We start from the raw sequence: 13,426 nt of genomic DNA, 5'->3' as shown, positions 1-13,426 counted from the left end.
GTTAAGGAGTGGGGAATGGCTGCTTTCATGCTCTGGACACTCCTGCAGTGATAGCTGGGGATTGCATTTGTCCAAACCCCAAGAACTTTTTGTAGTGGAAGCATATCCTTAATGCTTTCTCCTCATCTTGATACTAACTTCAGGTGTTACAGAAAAAAAACAGTCCTGCATGTCAGTTGTATCAAATGCATTATGTGTGGCTGAGAGCTATCAGGTGAGCTCTGCAGGTCTCTGAGGAGGGGTCCTGGACTCTGAGGAGGGGATGCTCAGTGCTGCAGCTCACAGCTCAGAGCAGCAGCTCACAGCTCAGAGCAGCCACTGTGCCTGTCAGTCTTGGGTTTCCTTCCTCTGGGGAACATGAACTCAGTTGTCCTAATCAGGATGCAGGCTTGCAGCATCAGAAACAACATAAGGAATCAGCTTTAGGGACTCCCAGGCTGCTCTCAGGCCTCTCCTGGAGGCAGGATGTGCTTGGTGAGGAGCATCCATGCTGCTGTGGGGGCTGGTGATGTGCCAGCTGAGGGAGTGGGGAGTGTGTCAGGGACATGAGTGTGGCAGTGACAGCTGTGTGGCAGTGATGTGTGTGCTGGAGCAGCTTGGGAAGTGTCCCGTGTGCTGAGCTTCCCTCAATAAACACCACTGGGACTCATTCCTGTGAGGTACTGACCCAAACCTGCTGCCAGCTCTAGAAATGGTGGATATGTGACACGTAACACCAGCTGCCACCAGCAACCTGCAATTCGAGTCACCTCCCCATCAATTTCTTTTCCAGGACTGATTTTGCCAAGGAGCTTCACCAGGGCCGAGCTAGGAGTCAGATACTTACTTTTTGTACATACACACTTCCACTGTAAAGATGTTTCATTCTCACATCCCAGATGGGGAGGAAACCTAAATTTAATTGGTTGCATGTGCTTGGAAGAACGTACTTTTGTGGGCACTATTTCCAGGCATGTAACTGAACAGGTAAATTGGCAGAGGGTTTTTTATATCCCCGTTGCTGCTTAGAGAGTGGACAGCACAGGAAAGGAGTGCCTTTGGAGTTTCTTTGGAGAATGTTTAATCCAAGTACTTTTCAAACAGAATGGTCTCTGCACAAAACCATCACTCAGGTAAATCCCCTAACGTGGGAGAAATATCCTATTTTGCTTCTAGACCAAGCTGCTCCATTCTAGATGAATCAGAATTAAAATCCCAAACCCTGGCAAACCCAGCCTGTCCAATTAAGAGCTGTGTGCAGACAGTTGACGCAGGGGTTGGGAATGCAGAGGTGCAGAGCTCCCGGGATGTGCGTGGCCTCACTCCTTATTTATCCTCCCTGTGGGAGGAACAGCTGTGTTTACAGGAGGTGGGAGCCAAGCCTGGCTGGGCTGTGCTCTGTGCTGGGACCCTGCTGGGGGCTGCTGCCCTGGGCTCCTCTTCCTGCTCCTGCCAGAGCCATGCTCAGCAGTTATCTGCAGGCTTCTCCTGGGCAGAAGCTTTTCCAGTCCAGTTTAAGAGGCAGGAGCTGAGAGAATGGATTAGCTTTGGTCCTGGCCTGTGGCTCCTGTGCAAGGGCTGGGGTCTGGTGAGGATGAGGATGGCGGCGTGGGGGAGGCCCCACCTCAGGAGATGCCTCAGCGACCACCCCGGGGGCTCCACCAGCTGGGCCTGGGACGGCTTCTGGAGAACAGCCAGGGAAAAACGCCTTGCAGGTCAGTCCAAGGGCAGCTGTAATCCCACACTGGTGTGATTCAAGCATCAGGGCTACGTCCTTGATCAAGGAAGGAAAATACCTTTACTTTTTTTGGCGCTCCTTTAATGCTGCTGCATTTTCTGTTGCACCACAGAGCTGCTTTTTCCCAGGCTGCTTTTTCACTGGTGGGACCATGTGGGTGTTTTGAGCTGATGATTTGTATGTAGAGCTGGAAATACTCAGATTTATATAGAATTAAATTTTATCTTTTTTGTTTAGCTGAAGTTTTGTATACACTTTAAAACATGACTGTCAGTCAGCCATGCAGTGCCCAACAGCCACAGTGCTGAAAAATGACCTGAGTCACTTCTAAACCTTCATTTTCGGTGCTCACAGAAACTTGTGAACTTGAACCTGCATAGTTTTTCAGGAAGCCTTTCTAGGGTGTCAGAAATAATCTTTCTCTGTGTCCAGCCACCTTTCCCCAAGCCTTGCACCCCGAGCTCTCCAGCTGTGCATTAGCATGTGCAGAGGTGGGCAGAGCAGACCCTGGGGCTGTGTGAGGATGGTGATGGGCAGGGGGGTGGCAGGTGTGGGGCTGTGCAGGGACCCCGTGGTGAGCACTGGCACAGGGCCTGAGCTGTTCCTCCTCTCAGGCACACGGTGCCCAGCAGGGATCTGGCAGCATCCCAGGGCAGGAGTAATAACAGCTCCAGTTACTGAAAATGGCTTTCTAGATACTTTTTCTTTCAAGCAGCTCAGTGGGCTGTGCATAGATCTTTCCTCATGGGGCTTGTGTTCATCTCACAGAGACAGGAGGTTTTGTAGTAGCATTTTGATTCTGGCCAGATGGGTGTCCCTGTCCGCATCCCTGAGAGAGAGTTCAAAATGAGTAAAGGTATTTCTCTTTTCCCTGAGCCCACTTGTTATAAGCAGACCTTTCAGAGGTGCCAAGGGGCTGGATTGTTATTGTAAACATCCCTGTTGTTCTGTCAAAGCATGAGCCAAGTTACCCTTTGGGCTGAGGTTGTCTTTCAGTTCACAACCGGGATGAAGCAAACAGGCTGTCAGATTAACTGGGGACTTTCAGCAGGGGAACAGGACGTTGGGAATTGCTTTTGTGTACAAGATCTATGATTTTTGTGCCTCCAAGGTCCACAAACCACTTTGAAAATCCTAGATTTAATTTGAGTGTGCTGGTCATGCCTCTGGGCTTTTGTGCTGGGCTGAAGAGCAGCACCAAACCCAGTCACTGCTGCATCTGTGGAGCCGTCCCACCAGACCAGCACTACAATGCACTGGAAACAGTGGGGAAACACTGGAAACATTCATCACATGTTGGCACAGGATGTGTTGGTCAGGAGGAATATCAGGCATAGGTATTACTGAGGAGCTCAGTGACACCAGTTCTGCCAGGTGGATGTGTCTTTCTTCTGCAGAACAACAGCCAGAACTCAAATTGCAGCTCTTCACTCCAAATGGTGTGAAGAAGGCTCAGCACCATCAGGGAGCCTTTTGAGCTGGGCTGTGAGAAAGAAGCGTGGACATACGTTTATAAGCAGAAGGGACAGAGCTGAGGGTGGTATCTGCCACCCTGCACCATGTTCAGGAGCTGTAATACAGCTGCTTCTCAGTTTGCCCCAGATTCTGTGAGGTGACAGGACACCCAAATGCTGATGTGATTTGTGTGCACCAACCCCAAGAGACTTCCTGGAGGAGCTGGCAAAGGTTGGCTACTTTTTCAACAACAATTGATGCCATTGCTCCTGGACTGCTGTCCTCAGCTCAAACACCACAATTCAGGAAAGAAATTGGTACAGTGGATAATGCTTCCACTGGAGACTGCATAATAGATCCAGCTGGTGGATCCCTGTGATTCCTTCTGGCCACATGGTGTTCAACAATGACAGAGGGGAGCAGCAGGAGCCTGTAGGGCTTCTGCACTGGCTTGCCACTTGGGTGGGTGCTGAAACTCTCAGCACTTAAAGGAGCACCAGAAGAAGGGCTTTAAAATTTACTAAATTTTTATTAAAGGAAATTTATCAAATGTGTATTAAAGGAAAAGCAAAATGGTGATGTTTTTCTGGTGCTCCTTCTGGTTCTCTTTCCATCTCTGAAGCCATCCTTAGCCCTGGCCACCCCCCCTCCGCCAGCTGCCCCGCTGCCTGCATGGTTTGTGCTCCCTCGCTGCAAGCTGCACACAAATGTACTGCTCCGGCTTTGTAAACAGGCTAAAAATACCGTGGTGCTGCTCCTCTGAGGGCCCGGGAGTTCAGAGAGGCTGGGAAGGAAGCCGGGGTCAGGCGGCCTCGGGGGAGCGGGCGTCACACGGAGCACAGAGGCACGGGATGGTTCCTGGGGCTGCCTGCGAGAGACAGCACAGCAGCCACAGCTGTCCTGCCCTGCCCTGCCCGCTGAGCCAGCGCTGCCAGCTCTCCTCACACTACTCCTCATGGTGTGCAAGTGTGCCTTGCAACGCTCCAGGGCTTTGTGCTCCTCTTTTGAAGAGGAATTTTTGTCTTTTCTACTCAATTTCTGTGCTAGGGATTGTGATGCAGGGACCAGTGTCCTGCAGAGCCCTGGCTTCTCCAGGCACTGCCACGCCGGTCAGCTGGGGTGACACCGTGTGCTGGGCCCCTGTGCTGAGGGTGCCCTGCGTGGGGCTTCTGTCTCCATATCCTCTGGGAAAGGAAGTCAGAAAAGCCTATTCCTCCACACATCCTATTTCAGAAGGCATCAAAAGCTGATTTCTGTTCTCACCACACCCATGTACCCCGTTAAGGGATGTGACTATTCTATCCACACCCTGGTCTGAGTGACCAGGACCTGAATCTGAATGTCCCCCTCCAGTGACACAGAAGCCAGTTCCAACCAGAAACATCATCAGTGGTAGGAAATTTCAGTTTGAGTCATATGTGTCATAGGCATTAACACCTGGAATATTTTTATATTTTGCTTCATTAATGCTTAACCTTGTTAGCTGGTGTGAGGCACAGAGTGAACCAGCAAAGAGCACCAGTGCCCTGTCAGGCATCCTCTGTGTGCTGTGAGTGCTGCAAATACAGAGCAGGGCTCAGCACTGCTGTCAGTGACAGCTGTCTCTCTGCTGTTGTACCCTATCTGCTCTCTCCATCTCCATCTCTCCACTGCAATGCCAATGTAAGTGTCCCCTGTGCGAGCTGTGGCAGTGGGAGCCAGGGCTGGGCTGCAGGAGCTGCCTGCTGCTGGGCAGTTCAGTCACAGACAAAGAGGGAATTCACCCAGAGCTGAATCAATGCATGTGATGGGCAATAAACACCTTACAGCCCAAACACACCACTGCCATCCTCTACTGCCCACAACCCAGGGGAGCTCCAAGCCACGCAGCAGTCGGGTGAGCAGGCATGAAATGCTGCTGCCTTCCATGCACCCCCTGCCTGGTGTGGCAGGGCCCAGGGATGTTCACTGAGAGGGAAATTCAAACCATGGTCAGCTGTCTCTTCTCCAGACAGAATGAATTCCATAGAGACTTTGTTTTAAAGAAAATATCCTCTGCTGCCCAGAAGAATTTCAGACTAAAAGACTTCTGGTGCAAAAGTGCTGGATTGAACATGTTTTTCCCATCGCCTCTGGCAGAACTGGAGCAGTGTCAGGGTGGTGTCCACACTGTAGCACTCAGCAGTGTGCTTTGCACTGAGCTCACTCTGCTGGGCCGTGCTCCAGTTCCTCGAGGATTTCTCATTGATGTAACTGTAGTGCTTCGAGTACCTCTGTGCGCTCCATTCCTCTCCATCCCGCAACAGATTTAAACGGTGTGTATCCCGTATTGATTCCTTGGTGGGACCCATGCCACCCACACCTTTGGCACTGCCAGGCACAGTCCCTGCGGCAGGCTCAGCTGCAGATGCTGGTGAGAGATGGCAGTCGCAGAGGCTGCTGCTGAATTCCGAGGGGGAGAGAAAGGAAGCGGCGTGTCAGAGCCCTGCCGGGATGCGCAGAGCGGCTGGAAGGAGCTGTGACCGAGCTGCTCTTTCCCAGGGAGGATTCTCCACCCCGTCCTGGGTGGGATCTCAGCCGTCCTGCTTAAAGCTGAGCAGATGGGGTTGGAGTTCAGTTGCCCCGGACAGGACTTGCTCGCTTGCAGGGACACAGGAGTAACTTCTGCACAGGACAGTGACCAGCTGCAGTTGCCTCTCCCCATGGAAGGTAGGAGGAGGTTTGTTTTCTTTCCTTGCTTACTCTATTTCTTTGAGGTTTTTAAACCAGCAATCAAACTATAATGCAATTAGCCAGATAACAAGGCATGGACTCGAGAGTGGTGTGGGTCTGACTGTTCCCGGGATGTGCTGCTCCTATTTGGGCTCATTTATCAGAAAAATGAGCCCAAAGGGAAAAAAAAAAAAAAGCCCATCAGAAAACAGGAAGTTTTTCTCTGATATATTTTGTTTAGATTTAGAAGAAAAAAATTTAGTTACTAGGAATTTTGAGATCTAGCACTTGAGCATCTGCAAGTCCCATGGTGGGCATTCAGTGGTGTAGTGCAGCTGTCCCTGGAGAGAGGCAGTGTGGCAGAATGTCCCTGCCTGGCAAAGGTTTGTCCTCTCGAGGGGAGCAGCCACCCATCCTGCTGCCACCTCACTGGTTCCAGCCCTGCTGCTCCCCAGGGAGCATCAGGACCCTCAGTGCTCCCTTGGGAGTCTCATCCCTGCTGTCTGAGCTTTCCCATAGGGACCAAGTGGGGTGGCAGAGCTGGGAAAACAGCAGCAGCAGAGACACTCTCTGTGGGGACAGCATATCCTCCATGAGGCCTCCAGCATCAGAGGAGGTCACCCTGAGCAATAATTCATTTTTCCTGAAATGCAATAGCAAAATTTCTGGTTTTGATCTGTTTTCTGTGAGTAAAGGCGGAGAGAGGGGACCTTTGGGGCAGGTGTCTGAGCCTGCAGCAATGTGTGGCTGTCACCCAGCACGAGCAGGGGCTGAGAGGAATAGTGCTGCTGCTCCAGGCCTCCATGCTCAGCTGTGCTCCCACATCTTCCCCATCTCCTGCAGGGTGGTTCCTCTCTCAGCTGGCTCAACCCCTTGGTTCCTCTCTTGTCTCATTGCTGCTGTTCCCAGATCCCTCTGCCCGGGCTGAAGCTCCCCAGCAGCAGGAACTGGTGCCCCATGCTGGATCAGTCCTGGTATTTCTCTGGCCATCAGCTGGGCCAGCCCCAGCTCCTGCCTTTGCCAAAGGCTTGCTTTGTAATGCCAAAAAAATCCTACAGCAACTCCGACAGCTCTGTAGGATGGCATTAAGCGTCTGTGTGTCAGAAGGTGGCCTTTATTTTATTGCTTCATGTAAAACACTTTGTATTCTCTGGGCAGGAGAGGCAAGGGTTGCAGAATGTTTTCAGAAAGGGGATTAGTGCCATGTCCCTTCCCAACGGTGCTCCCCTGTCAGACAGTCCCTGGGGCTGCGGCTGCCCAGCCTCACCAGCAGCTCCACTCTCATATGGACCTTGGTTTGCCAGGACCACAGCTGGGAATAGTACTGCATTTCTTGTCCTTTGCCTCTCTATAAAATAAATCAAGCTGAGTTTTCAACCCTCTGTTTGCTGATGCTCTCTAGCCAAGTTTCGAGTCAATTTATTTCTCATTGCCCTGCGTCACCCTGGCGATGTGCCGAGCACGAGAACTGGGGAGAAACACAATTAGTTTGCTGCATTTCAGACTAGGGCTGAACATCCATCTGTTGATACACACAGGTCTCCCAGGCAGTAGTAGAGGTGTGCTTTTTAAGGTAGAAAATTACATGTGTTTTGGAAATGAATAAATTGTTGACATAAGCTAAGAGTCATGAGGCAGGAGCGGGTTGTGTTGCCAGGTATTCACTGTAAGAGCATTCTGCCCTGGAGTGCTGATGCAATGACCACTGTGGGAAGTGAGGGGCGCTGGCTGGAGGTCAGGAAGGGCCGAGCCACAGGGAGGAACCCTCCTTTGCCATGACTGCTGTGCCACAGGAACGCTGGGCAAGGAGAAGCCACCATCCACCTGCTCTCTGTGGGCTCATTCCCTGGTGGCAGCTGCTGGCAGAGCCAGTAGGAGCACCAGGCATGAAGCCCAGGTGGCTGCTGAGGTGGGCAGCAGGGCCAGCCAGGTCCCAGCAGTACCCACGGGGGCTGAGCAGTGCTGAGGATGCTGCTGGGGGGCTGCAGAGGGTCAGCTGGGGTGCTGGGGTCAGCACTGTCACCCCCCTCTCCCCAGCACTTGCCCTGCCATCAGAGAGCTATTAAGAAACAGGGAGGTGTTTCTGGGAGTGTTTTTGTGTGGATTGCTGTTCTTCTTGGTATAAATTAGCTGTTTCAGCTTCTGAAGTTTACCATCTCCAGGGTTCACACTTCCAGGGTTAACATTATCTGACACCTGCCAAAAATCTGGCTTTCCAAAAATTCTGACACCTGCCAAAAACTGGTCCAGCAAGCCTTGTGCAGCAGGGGGCTGAGCACACACACTGCCTGCTGTTCCCATCCCTCCTCCACCTCATCCTGCTTCCCTCAGTGCTCCTGGGAAAAGGCAGGACCTGGAGCTGTTGGAAGGAATGCTTGTGTGGGAAGGGAACTTGGCTTCTCTGGCAAATAAATCATATAGAATCTGTTTTGTGCGTTGAACAAAGCTTTATGAAAGGCAGATACAAAGGAGAGGCCCTGCTGGTGGCTCGGGAGGTTTTACTGTGGTGCCTGACATCCTCTGGCGCTGGAGCCTGGACACCACTCATAGGTCTCAGCCTGCTTCAGAGACCTGAAGCACCTGAAGCAGGATTGGTGCTGCCCACCCTGCTTTCAGCTTCCCAGGGCTCTGACACCACAGACTTTGCTGCTGTTTCCATCGTCCTCCAGGAGCAGGGAGTTTGTGTGGGGCAGGACTGTGGTGGGTGCACAGAGGGTGCTTGTGTGAAGAGGCTGGTGCTCATGTGCTGCACAGCAGCTTCCCACTTTCCTGCCCAGTTCTGAACTCGCACACAGGAATGAGGATCTTCTTGAAATGTGACCTTTTTTCTCAGTTTTATTCCCCATATTTGGTATCTGTCCCTTCTTTCACAAAGCAGCCCAGTAATCAGATGATATCCCTGACTCATGCTGCCCAGACGTGCATGATGGGGCCCTTCTACTTGTTAGTAAAAGCCTGTTGATTTAATTTCTGTATCATTATTCAGCTAATAAGGAATATGTCACTGATGGTGGTGCATGAAATCAGAGTCTGAAAAAAAGGGTGAAATATTAAATAAACCTTGCTGAAGGATGGGGAGGAGGTGGAGGTGAATGTGCAGGAAGGGCATGAGGTTCCCTGTCTGCTGCTCCACCTCTGATCTTTGTGGCCCTGGCTTCTGGGAAATGTTGGCAAGGCCACCTGAGCTGGTCAAGTACCAGCACTGGTCCCTGCTGGGGACACTGGTTGAAAGCCATGTCACATATGGCCCAAGCTGCACACCAAATACAGTCCCTGTCACCTGCACACCTCGGCCTGAGCCACGAGCTGTCATACACAGTCTCACACCTGCATGCAACACTCCCTGCTACACCTGAATACAGGTTTAGGTGCACAGAGGCACCTCAAGAACGTGTAACAAAGCAAACCTGTCTGGGCTGGCTGTCTGGGAGCAGTGGGAAAGGGCTGTCAGACACAGCTTTCCCTGGGCTCTGGGGTAACTTGCCACTAGATGTCACAGTGTGCTTGGGTTTGTGGGAACCAGGAGTGCTGATTGCACTGAGGACCCCCAACCAGCCCACTCTGGGCAGAGCAAAACTGCTCCCTAAAGTCCCTTTGCTGGACCAAAGCACACAAATATCATCTTTCTGTCTGTTCTTGTCTTCTAGAGCGTTTTGAAAACATTTCTAGCTTTCATGTGCCACTCAGCCAAGTCTGAGAGACCAACAGGTGACTAGAGAGGCTCACATGGTGCCAGCCCAAGGGGGTGACCCTGGTGGGACCCTGCCCTGGCAGGTATCCAGTGGTCCTGCTGCCACTGCAGCAAATGTCAAACTCTGATTAACATCAGGAGATGCAGCAGGAGCTCCCTGTCTGTGTCCCAAAGCTCTTGCTCCAAGGGGGGACAAGTTTTGCCACTCCAGCAGTGCGAGGCACAGGAGGCCGGCACTCATGCAGCTGCCTGGGGCTGACCTCTGCCTAAACCATCCCAGTGGATATTTATAGGCACACAGGAAGCCATGCTGGACCCTGCACTTCCTCTCCCATCCAAGCTGAATCTTTAATCAGCTCGGTAGCAGAGGGAGCATTAATTGTGGGTGTTTTTCCATTGAGCAGGGGTGGAATACACACATGGTCAGCTTTGGGCAGGCTGGTGATGGGATAGGCAAGTCATCTTCTGAACTTGTTACAGCTCTGTTAAAAACCTGGTATATTATTAAAAGACTAGGAGTATATGAGTGTGAAGCATTTGCTGAGTAACTAAAGCAATGACACCTTTTAAAGCCTCCTTTTTGAAGTGGTTTGTGTACAGACCCAGACCCAGACTGTGAGGCCGCCCCACCCACTGCACCCAGGGCAGCTCTTGGCTGAAGTGCAGCTGTTGAGTTAATGATGATCACTCTGTGGCTTTCATTTGACACCAAAATCAAGCACAGCTTTCCCAGTCTAACACTAAACAAATGACACAGCCAGGGATGTACAGAGGGATGCTTTCCTTTTGTTCTCTCTGATCTTGAGACCAGGCTGTGCTCAGCCTGAGCAGGGATATTGTGCCCTGGTGCTGATGCTGGCCCAGCCTGGAGAGCAGCTCCCCTGCTGCTCCTTGGAGGGATGTTGGTGGGCACAGACATGCAGTGAGTGGGGGAAGCAGGGGTGTGCTCTGTGTGTGCAGAGGGGAGCCCCTGCTGTACCCCTGAACCTGGAGAGATGTGCACAGCAGCTCGTGACCTGGCTGTCACACACCATGCTGCCCAGGCACCCAGCAGTGTGTGCTCCCTGCCAGACAAGATGGATGGGCTTTCACTGCAAGCCACTCGCTGCTATTCATTTTCACCACATGAATCTTCCTGACCAATAACACATTATTGCTTTCCTTTGTCTGGGATTGCCTTTCCCCCCTTCCTTGCCACCAGTCCAGAATATCTACAAATCTTACTTAGCCACAGTTAGTGACTGTGCTTTAGTATCAGGAGTCTCCCAAAATACTCCATGTGCTGCTCTTTCCTCATTCCCATCTCCCTGCAGCAGCCCACACAGCAGAAGGTGCTTGAACACGGCCGGGAGAAGAAGGATTTGCTGTGCTGGGAGGCTGGAGCCCAGTTCCAGCTCTGGGGAAGTGGTGTAGCCTCACAGCATTCCATGAAAACATGGCCACAACCTGGCTCCTGCTCCAAGCAGCCAGTGCCAGGTGAGGCCGCCTTCCCAAGCCCCAAAGACACTCGAGTGCTCCTTTCTGTGGCATAGGAGGGTGGCACTACAGATTCACTGCTCTAGGATAGAGCTGGGACTTGGAAGAGCAACTCTGAGAAAAAACCCCAACATTAAAAAAATTAACATAAATCTAATTTTCTGCAGTTATCACCAATCTCAGATTAATTCTGCAGCATGACTTAACTGCTGCAAGGCCCCACACTAGTATGTTAAATATGTCCCACTGCATGTATTGAATGTGATTTCCAGGCACTGAGGGCTTCTGGAGGAGAGTGCAGATAAGGACGTGCTGGGAGGCAGCTGCCCAAGAGCTCTGCAGGAGCAATCTGTGGGCACAGACACATGCAGGGCCCCAAGTTTCTTTTCACTTGCTGGGTTTTTTCACTCTTTTTCTGTCCTGTCACCCTCAGGTGTGTCAGCTCTTGATTTGCACCAGCCAAAGAGCTGGATCTGGAGCCTGGCCACTAAACCTCTGCCAGGAGAGCCCAGGGCAACGTGGCTGTGAGCCCAGCTCTGGGGAAGTGGGGCTCTCTAGCAGTGGGGCTGCAGGGTAGTTCCCTCTCTGTCCCACAGCCAGAGGGTTTGACAAAGGCTTTGGCACCGCTTCTCTCCTTCCCTGGGGCTATGTGGATACTACAGGAAATTAAGTGCATTAGCTTCTCCACCTCCTGAAGGCAGAACCAACTTTTTCCCATTTATCCCACTGTCCTGTTGGCTGGGAATGCAGCACAGGCTCCTGCTGTGCTCCCCATGGCTGACTGCAGTGCCCCAGAGCTGGGATGTGCCGGTGCCAGGGAACTCTGCGCTGTCAGCAGTAAGGAAAGCACCTCCTCACTGCTTCTGCCCAGCTCAACATCAGTCATCTGCAGGGAGTTTGTCTGCCTAAACCCCAAGTGTGTCATGTCTGTTGAGGGCAGCACTGCTCTCCCAAGGAGAGGAGCTGGAGCCTGGCAGTGGGCAGTGCCCTCGGGCCCCCATCCCAGCACCCCAAAAGTGTCCGTGGGTCCTGCAGTGGGGCTGGGCTGGATGCACCTGCTGTATCCAGCATCCCAACAGCAAGGGAACACAAGCACAGACTGAATCCTGGGGTGCAGGATTGTACAGCTCAGGGAAAGAGAGATTCTTCCCTGGGGCCTTTGTGGAAGCAATTGAGGCAGGGATTGGGATGGCTCTGCCCCTGGGGCTGCACTTTCCCAGGTGAGGTGCAGTGATGATGGATGTCCCATAGCCTGCAGGTCTCCAGGTGGGAAAGCCCCTGAAGCCATTCTGTTCCCAAGGACAGTGCCCAGCAGAGGAGCTGCCTGGTGTCTGCTGCCTGAAGCATCTGGCTCAACATCAAACCATTTGAACCCATGGGCATTTCCCCTTTTGGGGGGTGACCGGCTGACCAGAACCTGGGATCCATCTGCACTCAGGCAAGGCAGTGAGCTGGGCTGGGGGCTCAGAAAGCAGGGTGTGAACAAGAAAGGCTTGCCTGGGATCCCAAAACTGCTGAGCCTTTCAAGGGAACCCATGAGTGCACACAAGCAGAGCCCACGGGCACCCCAAGGTATGGGATCCACCCTCAGCTTGTCCTGGAGTCGCCACAGCAGCTGGCACAGGAGTGATCTGCTGCTGCCAGGAGCAGGGAGCACAAGATGTTCAGGGAGGAGAGGTCAGGTCTCTTCCTGTTTAGATCTTTTCAAAAAATGCTTGAGCATTTTAGTGGAAAAATGACTGAGGGAACCATCCAAATTAGGAAACAGGAAATACTGCGCTAGCATAAATATAATTTTGACAGCTGAAATGAGAGGCAAGTGATTGCCAGGTAGGGCTGGTAAAGATGCTGCTGGGCCAGCAGCTCGTGGGGAAGCTCAGCAGCCAAGGGGCAGGTTCTCAGTGGGACACAGCTACCCAGCAGTGTCATGCCAGGTGCCAGAGCCGAGTCACTGCGTGCCTCTCACCTCAGGGTCTCCCAACACAGTGCCAACAGTCAGCAAGAGGTGGCCTTCAAGTGGAGGACTCCTCATGTCTCCAGCAGTGGATATACTGAAAACTAAGGCACTAAAATCAGAATTTTTGTGGACTGTAAATAGCAGGCTTCCCCGTGCCAGGTTACCTGTGTGATATTAGCTGCTCAAATCTAATGTCAGCCCTGCTCTTGGCCCTCTCTCCCCTCCAGCAAATCACTGAATGTCCCCAAGCCCCTTTCTAGCCATATGTGAAGTTGATGTAATGCTGCTTCTAAGTCTTTGCAGTTACTCAATTACTCCTGCATCTGATTGCAAGTAATGTGCCCTCAGGGCTTTGGTTCAGTTTTGTCCATTGATTTGCTGTGTGACCTTGAGCACCACATTAAATGTACTTTCAATATTCAAGAGAATTTTTCTCATT

General features: G+C 52.0%; 1 protein-coding gene across 2 annotated transcripts in view; it reads left to right on the top strand.

Moving 5' to 3' along the window:
* Positions 1-1,423: 1,423 nt before the first annotated feature.
* LOC131583877 (rho GTPase-activating protein 7-like) overlaps positions 1,424-13,426 on the top strand; it is a 50,301-nt gene continuing 38,298 nt past the window's right edge. Inside the window, exon 1 of one of the 2 annotated variants that reach the window (XM_058848429.1) lies at positions 1,424-1,694. In XM_058848429.1, the coding sequence (XP_058704412.1) occupies positions 1,574-1,694 (121 nt within the window). In that variant the 5' untranslated portion in view covers positions 1,424-1,573. Of the gene's footprint in view, positions 1,695-5,781; positions 5,861-13,426 lie in introns of those variants that run through there. The other variant, XM_058848436.1, reaches the window with a different exon arrangement.

Source organism: Poecile atricapillus, chromosome 13, assembly GCF_030490865.1.
Source record: "Poecile atricapillus isolate bPoeAtr1 chromosome 13, bPoeAtr1.hap1, whole genome shotgun sequence".
NCBI classification, from domain to species: Eukaryota; Metazoa; Chordata; class Aves; order Passeriformes; family Paridae; genus Poecile; species Poecile atricapillus.
The sequence above is the reverse complement of the archived record's forward strand: the minus strand, read 5'-3'. Positions and strand labels throughout refer to the sequence as shown.